This window comes from Salvelinus namaycush, chromosome 39 (genome assembly GCF_016432855.1).
Source record: "Salvelinus namaycush isolate Seneca chromosome 39, SaNama_1.0, whole genome shotgun sequence".
NCBI classification, from domain to species: Eukaryota; Metazoa; Chordata; class Actinopteri; order Salmoniformes; family Salmonidae; genus Salvelinus; species Salvelinus namaycush.
In genome coordinates, this window is record NC_052345.1 from 21,170,836 (window position 1) to 21,185,946 (window position 15,111).

General features: G+C 39.8%; 1 protein-coding gene across 1 annotated transcript in view; it reads left to right on the forward strand.

Moving 5' to 3' along the window:
* Positions 1-15,111, forward strand: part of LOC120033018 (zinc finger protein 850-like) — a gene marked incomplete at both ends in the record, with an annotated part of 46,010 nt that overhangs the window by 9,622 nt on the left and 21,277 nt on the right. Inside the window, one exon of the mRNA XM_038979304.1 lies at positions 14,096-14,877. Coding sequence (XP_038835232.1) covers positions 14,096-14,877 — 782 coding nt within the window. The remainder of the gene's footprint in view (positions 1-14,095; positions 14,878-15,111) is intronic.

The window sequence follows — 15,111 nt, forward strand, 5'->3', positions numbered from 1 at the left end:
GGTACAGGGGTGCATCACGTAAGCAAAAGGGAATATGTTCCATCATCTATGTTTATTTACATGAGTGCAAATTGTTCACTGATATGGGTGTAATTTCTCACGCCTTTTGGCTGTATGAAAGTTAATTTCCCCTCAGGCACACACATTTGTTCTTCGATATTATGAAGGTAATTTGTGTCAAATGTACTTTTCCCCACTCATTCACCCCATCTCTTTACATTGCTTATGCATATTCGGTGGCCAGACTCAAATTCCGAACACAATGCCCATCCTGGCAGATCTAAACCTAATGCAGCACATTGTGACTTTTGTGTATCCAGACCTAACGCAGCTTGGAGTGATCAGATGACAGATGTCACATTTAGGTGCCAGGTGTAACTGAGGCTGTAGATGCTCCATATCCATTACTTTGAGTGTTTTATATAATATGACTAAATGTGTTTCTGTGTTGCCGGGGCAGTCAAGAAATGGAACAGCAAGGCCACAGAACATGACATAAGCAGAGCTGTGGGAGACCACCTCAAGCCCCTGGAATAGCCAGGGGTGGTGTTTACCACTCCACCATGCCTTCAGCATGCTGGAAATGTGGGATTGACACTGTTTTTCATACTAAGATGGACCAAGAGTCTGTTGCTTGGTCAGTCATTGGGTTAAATTGTTTTGCAATATGTTCAAATCAAGCTTTATTTATACAGCACATTACAGACATGCAACACAATGGCTTCACAGGAAAAAACAATGAAAATAAACAAATATTTAGTACACAAACATAAGAGGATAAAAAAACAATAACTTAAAGACTAATGAGCATCCTAAGGAAATGCCATTGATTAAAATGTTAATTTCCAACCCAAAATATTAGCTTGTTTTTTAGGAGGGGTTCTGAAAGACACTATGGGGGTGTCCAATGAAAATTGACTAGTAACAACAACTAGGACCCACTAAATCTGCCCAGGAGGGAAACAAAAGACAAACCCAAACCAAAACAAAGGTGGAGCAACTAAAGGTGTTGACTCTCCACATCTATCAAGACAACTGGAGCACTGGGCCAGACACTCTTAAATAGAACCTGGACCAGCTCAGGTGAAACACCTTCCCACTAACGAGATGGACAAGCCAGCACAGGTGTAACAAATACTGACTAACGAGGTGACACCAATCAGTGCGTCCTTATTAGTAACGAGCTATACTTGCTAACATCCAAACATAAATGGAAAAACCAAAGACTGTAACACCTTCCCCCTTAAGACAACAAATATATCCTACATTTATGACTCAATTTATTAGGATTGTTAAATAATACAATTGATTATAGACCGATTTATTATACTGCGTCCATGTGTATAGGCTGCAAGTATGTTGAAATTTAAAAAAAATATTTTCAACTTTCAACTAAAACCAAACTTATATTGTACGTCGGTCATAGTCTTATTTTCAGTAACATTTTGCTAGGTGGGATATCCCCAATGTCACAGTTTAAACATGTCCAAATCAATAGTCCAAATGCAGAAACAGTTTGTGATAAATTGAAAACCTAAATGTAAAATGTACTATATACACAAACATCTGCCACAATAATCATATTACTTAAACAAGCACCTTATAAACTGCACAAGCACCAGAAACGCTGTTGTTTTGACAAGTAGCAATAAACCACTGATATTGATTAGGGGGGACATCAGGTTGTAGGTGCTGTTGAAACGAACACAACAAAAAAAAACACATGGAAATGGGAGATATATTTTACCTCACTGGTTAGAGGACAACCTGCAGAAAACAGTCAGCTACATTTTGGAGTGATGCATTTAAATTTAGGGGTCGCTAAACAAAGGAACGCAACACTTATTTGTCATCACTCATCGATATCAATTGTGCCGAGAGGAGGGAGATGAGGTTGCACGTCCTGTTAAAACTAACAGCTCAAAACCCACACGGAATCTGGGAATAATGTGTACACCACTGGTTAGAGGACAATTTGTAGAAAACAGCTAGCTACATTTAGAAGTGTTGCATTTTGATTCAAGTGGGTCACCAACATGGTAAGTGTAACACAGCTCTTTTTGTGTTAGTCACTTTTTTGTTAAATCACATAAATAGTACTCTTTCAATTCAGAGCCTGGATTTTCCCCGAGGCTGAAATCAATTGAATGGGGCAAACATTTAGGGTTCTATATTGTGAAATTCCTTAAAATACTCCTACTACAATGTTAAAAACATTCTACTGTGTGACATTAATCCATTGATATCATGAAACAACTCCTTCATGTATGTATTTTCTGATGTTTGATCAGATATCTTTTATCAGAGTATCTCTTGTCACACTGATCACAGCTATAAGATTTCTCTCCTGTGTGCGTTCTCTGGTGGAGAGTCAGAGAGCCAGATCTACCAAAACTCTTCCCACATTGACCACAGCTATAAGATTTCTCTCCTGTGTGTGTTCTCTGGTGTGATACCAGATGGCAAGATTGACCAAAACTCTTCCCACATTGACCACAGCTGTAAGATTTCTCTCCTGTGTGTGTTCTCTGGTGTAGAGTCAGATTGCCAGATGTAGTACATTTCTTCCCACATTGACCACAGCTGTAAGGTTTCTCTCCTGTGTGTATTCTCTGGTGCACTGTCAGATGGCAAGATTGACCAAAACTCTTCCCACATTGACAACAGCTATAAGATTTCTCTCCTGTGTGTGTTCTCTGATAAATTTTAATGCCTGCTGAGGTGAATCTCTTCCCACAGTCAGAGCAGCAGTGAGTTCCCTTCCCTGTGGATCTCTGCAGGTGTTTATTGAGGTGTTCTGATCAGGAGAGACTCTTCTCTGCCTCTTCAGCATCATGAGGTTGTTGAGCTTCCCCAGAGGATCCACGATAGTCCCGTATCTCTCCTGTGTGAACAACAAAGTCAGACAGATGATTAAAGGCCCACAACAGAGGAAATCCATTGTAAAAGGTGATGCCAAAAGCGTAAAATTAAAGGAGCCGCACACTCTAGGAGCTCAGATGCAAAAATGTAATTACCAACGTTTCGACAGCAAAGCTGTCTTCATCAGGGTATAATCGAAGCGTAGCCATGATGTTGTACAATTGACGTCTGTAATGAATGTTAAAGTTATTTGACAAATGTCTTAAAATGAGCAACAATAATCATATTTTGTCTTGTTTTCACATTAGTAGTAACATCGATCGATGACTGTAGGCTAGAAATAAGTTATTCATGTTGTTGAAACTCTAAGCAGTGTGCCAGACGACTTTTGGTCTCCAATATAGGCCCCTTTCTGTGTTTAATAAAATTGCGGCACGAGGGCAAAGCACATACAATTTGATTGTAGAAACTCCTCCCTGCTAATGAGGAAACCGATAGTTATGGATGTAGTATATCTGGTAATGAGGATCATTTTTGTCAATTTATTCATTGTCTTTTGTTTGAAACACTCCTGTCAATATTGAGTAAGGACGCACACCTGATTACGCATATAGCATTAGGAATAGTCTACCTGGACTGCACACAAATGTAGGCCTATAAATGTGCTCATTTGGGGATGTCTGATAGTATTTCTGATTGTCTTAACGCACCACCACTAATGAGTTGTGGAGCTTCTCAAAGTAACTATTTTTTCACCTCCAAACAGCAAGTAAAAATCACAATCAAATGCACAAAAATCTAAATCAATTGCAAATGACAATAGTTCCTCAAAGTATTTGCGTAAAATATTTCCAGCTCTCACCCTTTCGATAACCACTCAGCATTAAAGGGAAAAACGTAATGCTCTGATCCAGTGGAAATGTCATAACATAACTGATTACTTCTTATCTTTTGCACAAATAGCCTACAGCTGTGTCTGTCCAGAACTCACTGGAGCAGGAAACTGAGGGCCTAGAATATTTTATACAATGTTGCAAGCTTGCTATCCGAGGTTCCTGACCCAGTTGATAGTTGAAACAATGTTTCAAGTTTGTTGTAGACAGGCCATGTGCAGCCAATGTGATTTCTAGGATATTTATTTTTATCAGGATATTTTCTACCTGCAGAATGCAATGTTTTTATTTGTTGGCTTTATGTAGGCTATTTTTTACATAGTTGGCAATGGCAATAAAAGTTACTCTTAGATTTGTATCATTTTCATTTAGATTTAGATAGAATGTAGATTAATCACAGACAATAATTTTGAGATACTATTATAAATTAAATGAAACTGTTCCAAGAAAATGTGCATATGAAAATCATAACTGGCACACAGATTGGTAGAAATGGTCAGATAAATTGGCACTCCAACTGGAAAAGGTTGCCGACTGCTGGTGTAGTCTTTTACTGAAAATTTCAGGAGCAGAACGGCAGAATTTACGAAGTCCAGCAGCAGAGGGGGGAGGGGGGCTCCCTCTGGTCGGGTTGTGTTGACGACCGGCTCCCTCTGGTCGGGTTGTGTTGACGACCGGCTCCCTCTGGTCGGGTTGTGTTGACGACCGGCTCCCTCTGGTCGGGTTGTGTTGACGACCGGCTCCCTCTGGTCGGGTTGTGTTGACGACCGGCTCCCTCTGGTCGGGTTGTGTTGACGACCGGCTCCCTCTAGTCGGGTTGTGTTGACGACCGGCTCCCTCTGGTCGGGTTGTGTTGACGACCGGCTCCCTCTGGTCGGGTTGTGTTGACGACCGGCTCCCTCTGGTCGGGTTGTGTTGACGACCGGCTCCCTCTGGTCGGGTTGTGTTGACGACCGGCTCCCTCTGGTCGGGTTGTGTTGACGACCGGCTCCCTCTGGTCGGGTTGTGTTGACGACCGGCTCCCTCTGGTCGGGTTGTGTTGACGACCGGCTCCCTCTGGTCGGGTTGTGTGTCATATTTATTTAATCAAACAGCATGCTTAGAGCATCAGACAAGTTCAGCACATAGAGATTTTATAAAAACACATGGGGCAATTGGTAGAAAGAACAGATGACTCTTGGTTGACCAAGATGTATTTTAGTTGGGGACAGCACTAGAACACGATTTTGGGGCTCCCGGGTGGCGCAGCGGACACTGCATCTCAGTGCTTGAGGCGTCACTACAGACACCCTGGATCAAATCCAGGCTGTATCACAACCGGCCGTGATTGGGAGTCCCATAGGGCGGCGCACAATTACATTGAGTAGTTAATTTGATATATTTTGATAGTAAAATGGATGACAGTTTATTCTGATGTTGTGAATATGAGACACATGGAAACAATGTACTTATTTTATTATAGTAAATTAGGAATTAGTAGGAATTGTTAAATCCACTATACGATCACAATGACTTTGATAGACATTTCAATAGTTTTTTTGTTAGTATATTATAGGGCAGATTAATGTAGAATTGCTGTGGGAATGCTATTTATATCCCGTCACTACTGATCATTCATCCGTACTGTGTGTGTCCCATCACTGCAGCTTTGGAAATAAATGAACTATCCATTCATTGCTCCTTCCTGTGTTGACTCACTGACTTGAGGGACCAGGAAGGTCACACTAGCTCGATAGGTTGATATCTAGCTCAAGCTTCACCTCATGATTTTCATTAACTGTGTGGTTGTGTTATCTAGTGGGAACCCGTTAGCACGGTAGGCTCTGGTGACTTCTTGCCGTGGGCTCAAATAAAAAAGAGAAAATCAACCTGCTTGCTCCTTTATGTTTTTTAACTTGTCGATATGTTACGTTAAAAACCGGAGCTACGAGCCAAGCGTCCAAATCACTAAACAATCATTCAAAGCAGTGTGCTGATGGCTGTATCACTTTATCAGCAGCACGTCATCAATGACGTCTGAAGCTTAATTTCGTCGAACAACCACCTGATTGGTTTGGTATTGGGCTTGTTCGACACTGCAGGCGACCGCCAACTGACTGATCTACAAATCACCTTGCATCATAATTAACTACTCATTATTATTTATAAATCAGTCAGCCAGTCACCGTTTACCCACAACGCAGCATGGAGTTGATGCTCTCGAACACGGCCAGTGGTTTAATATATGACATAATGACTACGCTGCTACGGCGTGTCACTTCATCTATAAAATGTGGCTGTTCTAAATTCTATGTCGCTCAAAGCCTTGAGTAATTAACCTATTTTTGACACAATTGGCTCGAAAGAGCAAATGATTCAGGAAGCTTTGTTTCCCCATCACTACTTTTCAGCATGTTCTCTGTGAAGTAGACTATGGGAGTTTTGTAACTTTTACAACCTTGGCTTACTGCTAGCGCACTAGCTGACTGACACCTGTAATCTTTATATTTTGGATTTTGGAGATTTTCCCTGTCATCATTCTGTATGTCTCTTTTGATCTGCAGTTATGTTTTAGTTGGGTTTTGTTAGTTGGGTTCTAACTGGTCTCCGGTAGTTGGGCTCCAGCTCGCTGACCATAGCTAGTTGACTAAATAGCTAATGTTAGCTGGCTGGCTAATAACATTCTTTGATATTTCGTTAGATGGCATTATGTATTTCCAAAATGTTGGTTTACTTCAATCACGTAAGTCATGAGTGGAAACGATTGGTTTAATATGAAGTTATACATTTTAAGTTATTTCTGTTGTAGTTTACATCATAGGGAATAGGCTGGTCCTCCATATTACTTCACACCTGACTTTGGCATTCTTTTGAATTCTGATTGGTTTAATGTAATAAGGTGTAACTTTGCATTGGGACTTAAAACATATATTTCATTTGATATTTTATAAACATACACATACAAATTACAACAGCATACAAACATTAACTACATCACACCTGCCCAGACACACTAGAACACACCTCCATCTCCATTAACTACATCATACCTGCAAAGACCCACTAGAACACACCTCCATCTCCATTAACTACATCATACCTGCCCAGACCCACTAGAACACACCTCCATCTCCATTAACTACATCATACCTGCCCAGACCCACTAGAACACACCTCCATCTCCATTAACTACATCACACCTGCCCAGACCCACAAGAACACACCTCCATCTCCATTAACTACATCACACCTGCACAGACCCACTAGAACACACCTCCATCTCCATTAACTACATCACACCTGCCCAGACCCACTAGAACACACCCCCATCTCCATTAACTTCTAGTTGCACACAATCCCGGATCCGGGAGCACCCTCATCAGTAAAAAAGCTGACTAGCATAGCCTAGCATAGCGCCACAAGTAAATACTAGCATCTAAATATCATGAAATCACAAGTCCAAGACACCAGATGAAAGATACACATCTTGTGAATCCAGCCATCATTTCTGATTTTTAAAATGTTTTACAGGGAAGACACAATATGTATTTCTATTAGCTAACCACTATAGCAAAAGAGACAACTTTTTTTTCCCACCATTTTTTTACTGCATAGGTAGCTATCACAAATTCGACCGAATAAAGATATAAATAGTCACTAACCAAGAAACAACTTCATCAGATGACAGTCTGATAACATATTTATTGTATAGCATATGTTTTGTTCGAAAAATGTGCATATTTCAGGTATAAATCATAGTTTTACATTGCAGCCACCATCACAACTCTCACCAAAGCAACTAGAATAACTACAGAGAGCAACGTGAATTACCTAAATACTCATCATAAAACATTTATGTAAAATACACAGCATACAGCAAATGAAAGACAAAGATCTTATGAATCCAGACAATATTTCAGATTTTTTAAGTGTCTTACAGCGAAAACACAATTTAGCATTATATTAGCTTACTACAATAGCCAACCACACAGCAGCATTGATTCATGCACGTTAGCGATAGCGAATAAACCAGCAAAAGATATTACATTTTTCACTAACCTTCTCAAAACTTCATCAGATGACAGTCCTATAACATCATATTACACAATACATATATTGTTTGTTCGAAAATGTGCATATTTAGCGGCACAAATCGTGGTTATACAATGAGAATAGTAGCCAAGCTGCAAAGAAAATGTCGGGAGAAATCTTGGGAGAGGCACCTAATCTAATCAATAACTAATCATAAACTTGACTAAAAAATACAGGTTGGACAGCAAATGAAAGATACATTAGTTCTTAATGCAACCGCTGTGTTAGATTTTTAAAATTAACGTTACTACGACATACAGCGTGCGTTAAAGCGAGACCGCACCGAAATTAATGGCGGAATAGTAGGTCAACATTTTTCAACAGAACAACGAATTAACATCATAAATAGTTCTTACTATTTGATGAGCTTCCATCAGAATCTTGTGCAAGTTGTCCTTTGTCCAGAAGAATCGTTGCTCGGTTGTAGATTGTCGCCTTCAACTTTGGAATTAGCAGTAAACATTAGCCATGTGGCGAAGACGTGTCCAACTCACTATAACGCAGCACTAAGAAAATTCCGAAAATCGCAATATACTGATATAAACTGATATAACTCGGTTTAAAATAACTACATTATGATGTTTTTAAAACCTATATCGAATAAAATCAGAGCCGGATATATCTAAGGCCTATAAAGAGAGCTTTTCAGAATGCCATCCTGAGGTCTGCTTTGCGAACGTTGAAAAGACTGCACCACCCGTTCCATGAGCCTTTATACTGCCTCAGATCTACCTAGCAACTCCATTCCAATTCTCACTGCTTGCTGACATCTAGGGGAAGGCGTATGCAGTGCATGTCGACTCATAGATTACATGCAGATTTATAAACTGACCCTGGAACAGAGCCCCAGATTTCAGATTTTTTAGTTCCTGACAGGAAGTTTGCTGCAAAAGGAGTTCTGTTTTGCTCACAGATATAATTCAAACGGTTTTAGAAACTAGAGAGTGTTTTCTATCCAATAGTAATAATAATATGCATATTGTACGAGCAAGAATTGAGTACGAGGCAGTTTAATTTGGGAACGAATTTTTACAAAGACAAAACAGCACCCCCCTATTGAGAAAAGGTTTTAACTACATCACACCTGCCCAGACCCACTAGAACACACCCCCATCTCCATTAACTACATCACACCAGCACAGACCCACTAGAACACCCCCCCCATCTCCATTAACTACATCACACCTGCCCAGACCCACTAGAACACACCCCCATCTCCAGCGCCCGCATCAGCACCATTTTATTTCTCTCTGTTGCCCACTCACTTTAAACTTTTAGATAATAAAGCATTTGACCTTTCTATTGAATTAACAACAGAGGAGTGGTTGATTTCCAGGTTTAATTAAGTATAATTTTTAAGATGATTGACAAGAAAAGTATCGTCAAACTCTGGGGTATCTCACTGCACCCTCAAATGCCATGTTTTGAAATATACAGACAGACAGATTAAAAGTAATTTAACATTGTATAACTGTACTTCTGACAGCCAACTTTCTTACTCCGCCCATAACTTTATGACGTCATAACATTCCCAGAAGGATTATTGAGTCATTGTTAGTTTTACACTTAAGACATGACTCTGCCGTTGTGCTGTAGAATTTGTGAATTTTGTCTCTTGTATAATAAGGGACTATCATTTGTCCCAACATCACAGGCCACAGACTTTGATGCAGTTAAAGACTTCCAAAAGTTTTTCTGCAGTTTAAGATCAACTGAGTTTTTTAAAATGGGGTTTCTCCCTGTGCACCTGCCAATGTTAATCCATTGAATGAGACAAGTTACCAGACAAGACATATTGCTAATGTTCTTCCCATTAATAACCTGAATGACAATTAACTTGTTGGCGGTGGTGGTGATGACGGCCTATTGGATGACGTCGTCCATCGGGATTCCCCAAAAAAGAAGACGCTCTGGATTGATCACTGGAGTCAGATGTGGAGGAGGAGGTTGATCATCAGGAGTCAGATGTGAAGGAGGAGGTTGATCATCAGGAGTCAGATGTGAAGGAGGAGGTTGATCATCAGGAGTCAATGTGAAGGAAGAGGTTGATCATCAGGAGTCAGATGTGAAGGAGGAGGTTGATCATCAGGAGTCAGATGTAAAGGAGGAGGTTGATCATCAGGAGTCAGATGTGAAGGAGGAGGTTGATCATCAGGAGTCAGATGTGAAGGAGGAGGTTGATCATCAGTGAACCTCTAGAATTGTGGCTGGGCTGGCGTTTCCACTTCCAGCTTGGTCATATATTTTGATACATTGAATGTTGATATTGTGAATCTATGTTATATATTTGTACCTCCTGTTTCATGAAGTGATGTCACTAAGTACTGCCCCTATATATGCAATGCATTCGTTAAGTATTCAGACCACTTCACTTTTTCCACATTTTGTTACGTTACAGCCGTATTCTAAAATTGATTCAATCATTTTTTCCCCCTCATCAATCTACACAATACCCAATAATGACATCACAATACCCCATGAGACATCACATTGCCCCATAATGACATCACAATACCTCATAATGACAAAACAAAAACAGGTAAATAAATGAAAAATTTAGATTTTCTTTAAAAAACAAGGACATTTCTAAGTGACCCCAAACTTTTGAATGGTAGTCTACATCTACATTATGTATTGTTACACCATGAAGGAGCAGTATAGACCTCGTCTGTTCATTATATACATCTACATGATGTATTGTTACAAAATGTAGGAGCAGTATAGACCTAGTCTGTTCATTATATACATCTACATGATGTATTGTTACACCACGTAGGAGCAGTATAGACCTAGTCTGTTCATTATATACATCTAGATGATGTATTGTTACACCATGTAGGAGCAGTATGGATCTACAGTAGCTGGCTACTTATTTAGATGTAGTATGACTTAAGGAAACTGCCTTACATGTGCTGTAGTAAACATTTTTTATTCTCACTAATCAATCAACACATTCCTGTCTTTGTATGTCTCAATATAATGGTATTATTTAAATAAATCCATTTACAATAATCTTTGTCTGAAAATAAAATATGATCCTCAACTGCGTTTCCCACTCCAGTCAGCAGACGGCGATGTGCGTCTTTCAGGCGATGTTGCCAGCGTGACGTATAATCTAGTGGACGGTTCTTCATAAACAGCTAGTCAACCACCTCGGTAGCTTGCTAGCCAACATAGCCGAACGATTCAAGCTATTTATACGCTTTCGGTCTATATTAGCTACTGTGTTTGAGACACACTTCTGTCGTATCTACTTGTTAACCTATTTAATTTAATATTACGTTATTTTTATTAGTCAGCTATAGTAGCTGGCTGTTTAAGTTAGCACTAGCCTAGTCGCTAATGATAGCTAGCTAGCTAACATCCCCGAACATGAGCTCCCTAAACTACTCCCCTCCTGTTAAAGAAGAGGGGGTCTGCTGGACGGAGAAAGAAGTTCTGGGGCTGAACATTGTCGTGAAAGAGGAGAAGGAAGAAGAGGATGTTACAGTAAAACAAGAAGTAGAGGGTGAGGCTGTTACAGTGAAAGAAGAAGAGAAAGACGTTTCAGTGAAAGAAGAGAAAGAGGAGGATGCAGTTTTTGGAGTGAAGATGGAAGGGGAGATTACTGTCACATTGAAAGATGAAGAGGAGGAGGTAGAAGATCCGATTAACACCAGTAAGTACCGCCTTAAATTGGTTATTCACTTTGGATTTTCGGTGTTTTAATTTTGGATATTCAGAGTTGGCTCGTCAATACCTCTTCAACGGAAGGCCCAGGATGATGACTGATATGTCTAGAATCAGACGACGTAGAGAGCAAGCTACCCCTTGTTTTCTCCGTTCCGTTTCCAAAAAGTGACTTAACATATATATTTGAGAAGGGTCTATTTGCTGACCGCAGACTGTGGGGCACTGCATGTAGTGATTGTCATGTAGTGGCATGACCTAGAGAGTTACAACCTACTGTAACTTACTGGCATGACCTAGAGAGTTACAACCTACTGTAACCTACTGGCATGACCTAGAGAGTTACAACCTACTGTAACTTACTGGCATGACCTGGAGAGATACAACCTACTGTAACCTACTGGCATGACCTAGAGAGTTACAACCTACTGTAGTCTACTGGCATGGCCTAGAGAGTTACATCCTACTGTAACCTACTGGCATGACCTAGAGAGATATTACTATATAGTAATAGTATAGTACTGTACACTATATAGTATAGTACTGTAGAAACACACTCCAACATGAAGGGCTTCCCCAGTATAGTACTGTTTTAAGGTTATACCAAGGATAATTAGGCTTTATGATTTTGAATTGTAAGACTCCTTGAAGTATCAACCAAAAATATTCATAATTTAATTTATGTCAAATTATTAGGCCATACTGCTATAACCCATAGTAACACATTGGATAACATTTACAACATGGAACAACAGTAACCATAGTAACACATTGGATAACATTTACAACATGGAACAACAGTAACCATAGTAACACATTGGATAACATTCACAACATGGAACAACAGTAACCATAGTAACATTGTTTCCCCCAAAACATCTAAAGGAAGGTTGTCTGGTGTCTGATTTCCTAATTAGCAGGGAGGAGTTTCTACAAACAGATATACCACATCCATAACTATCGGTTTCCTCATTAGCAGATATACTACATCCATAACTAGTGGTTTCCTCATTAGCAGATATACTACATCCATAACTAGTGGTTTCCTCATTACCAGATATACTACACCCATAACTAGTGGTTTCCTAATTAGCAGATATACTACATCCATAACTAGTGTTTTCCTCATTACAAGATATACTACACCCATAACTAGTGGTTTCCTCATTAGCAGATATACTACATCCATAACTAGTGGTTTCCTCATTAGCAGATATACTACATCCATAACTAGTGGTTTCCTCATTACCAGATATACTACACCCATAACTAGTGGTTTCCTCATTAGCAGATATACTACATCCATAACGAGTGGTTTCCTCATTACAAGATATACTACACCCATAACTAGTTGTTTCCTCATTAGCAGATATACTACACCCATAACTAGTGGTTTCCTCATTAGCAGATATACTACATCCATAACTAGTGGCTTCCTCATTAGCAGATATACTACATCCATAACTAGTGGTATCCTCATTAGCAGATATACTACATCCATAACTAGTGGTTTCCTCATTAGCACATATACTACATCCATAACTAGTGTTTTCCTCATTACCAGATATACTACATCCATAACTAGTGGTTTCCTCATTAGCAGATATACTACATCCATAACTAGTGATTTCCTCATTACCAGATATACTACACCCATAACTAGTGGTTTCCTCATTAGCAGATATACTACATCCATAACTAGTGGTTTCCTCATTACAAGATATACTACACCCAAAACTAGTAGTTTCCTCATTAGCAGATATACTACACCCATAACTAGTGGTTTCCTCATTAGCAGATATACTACGTCCATAACTAGTGGTTTCCTCATTACCAGATATACTACATCCATAACTAGTGGTTTCCTCATTAGCAGATATACTACGTCCATAACTAGTGGTTTCCTTATTACCAGATATACTACATCCATAACTAGTGGTTTCCTCATTACCAGATATACTACATCCATAACTAGTGGTTTCCTCATTAGCAGATATACTACATCCATAACTAGTGGTTTCCTCATTAGCAGATATACTACATCCATAACTAGTGGTTTCCTCATTAGCAGATATACTACATCCATAACTAGTGGTTTCCTCATTAGCAGGGAGGAGTTTCTACAACCAAATTGCATTTGCATCGCCCTCGTGCCGCAATTAAACACAGAAAGGGGCCTATATTGGAGACCAAAAGTTGTCTGGCACACTGCTTAGAGTTTCAACGACATGAATAACTTATTTAAAGTCAACAAGCTTAGATGTTACTACTAATGTGAAAACAAGACAAAATATGACTGTTCTTGCTCATTTTAAGACAAATGTCAAATAATCATTACATTCATTACAGACATCAATTGTTGTACAACATCATGGCTACGCTGTTGGCATCACTTTTTCCAGTGGATTTCCGCTGTTGTGTGCCTTTAATCATCTGTCTGACTTTGTTGTTCACACAGGAGAGAGACGGGACTATCGTGGATCCTCTGGGGAGCCTCAACAACCTCATGATGCTGAAGAGGCAGAGAAGAGTCTCTCCACATCAGAACACCTCAAGAAACACCCGCAGAGATCCACAGGGAAGAGAACTCACTGCTGCTCTGACTGTGGGAAGAGATTCACCTCATCAGGCCTTAAAATTCACCAGAGAACACACACAGGAGAGAAACCTTATAGCTGTGATCAATGTGGGAAGAGTTTTGGTCAATCTTGCCATCTGACTCAACACCAGAGAATACACACAGGAGAGAAATCTTATAGCTGTGATCAATGTGGGAAGAGTTTTGGTAGATCTTGCCATCTGACTCAACACCAGAGAATACACACAGGAGAGAAATCTTACAGCTGTGATCTATGTGGGAAGAGTTTTACTACATCTGGCCATCTGACTGTACACCAGAGAACACACACAGGAGAGAAACCTTATAGCTGTGTTCAATGTGGGAAGAGTTTTGGTCAAACTTGCCAGCTGACATTACACCAGAGAACACACACAGGAGAGAAATCTTACAGCTGTGATCAATGTGGGAAGAGTTTTATTACATCTCGCTCTCTGACTCTACACCAGAGAACACACACAGGAGAGAAATCTTTTAGCTGTGTTCAATGTGGGAAGAGTTTTGGTCAATCTTGCCATCTGACTCAACATCAGAGAATTCACACAGGAGAGAAACCTTATAGCTGTGATCAATGTGGGAAGAGTTTTGGTCAATCTGGCCAGCTTACTCAACACCAGAGAATACACACAGGAGAGAAACCTTATAGCTGTGATCAATGTGGGAAGAGTTTTGGTCAATCTGGAGATCTGACAGTGCACCAGAGAACACACACAGGAGAGAAACCTTATAGCTGTGATCAATGTGGGAAGAGTTTTGGTCAATCTGGCCAGTTTACTCAACACCAGAGAATACACACAGGAGAGAAACCTCATAGCTGTGATCAGTGTGACAAGAGATACTCTGATAAAAGATCTCTGATCAATCATCAGAAAATACATACATGAAGGAGTTATTTTGTGATATCAATAAATTATGTCACAATGTAGAATGTTTATACATTGTAGTAGGAGTATTTTAATGATGTCACAATGTAGAACCCTAAACATTTGTCCCCTGTCC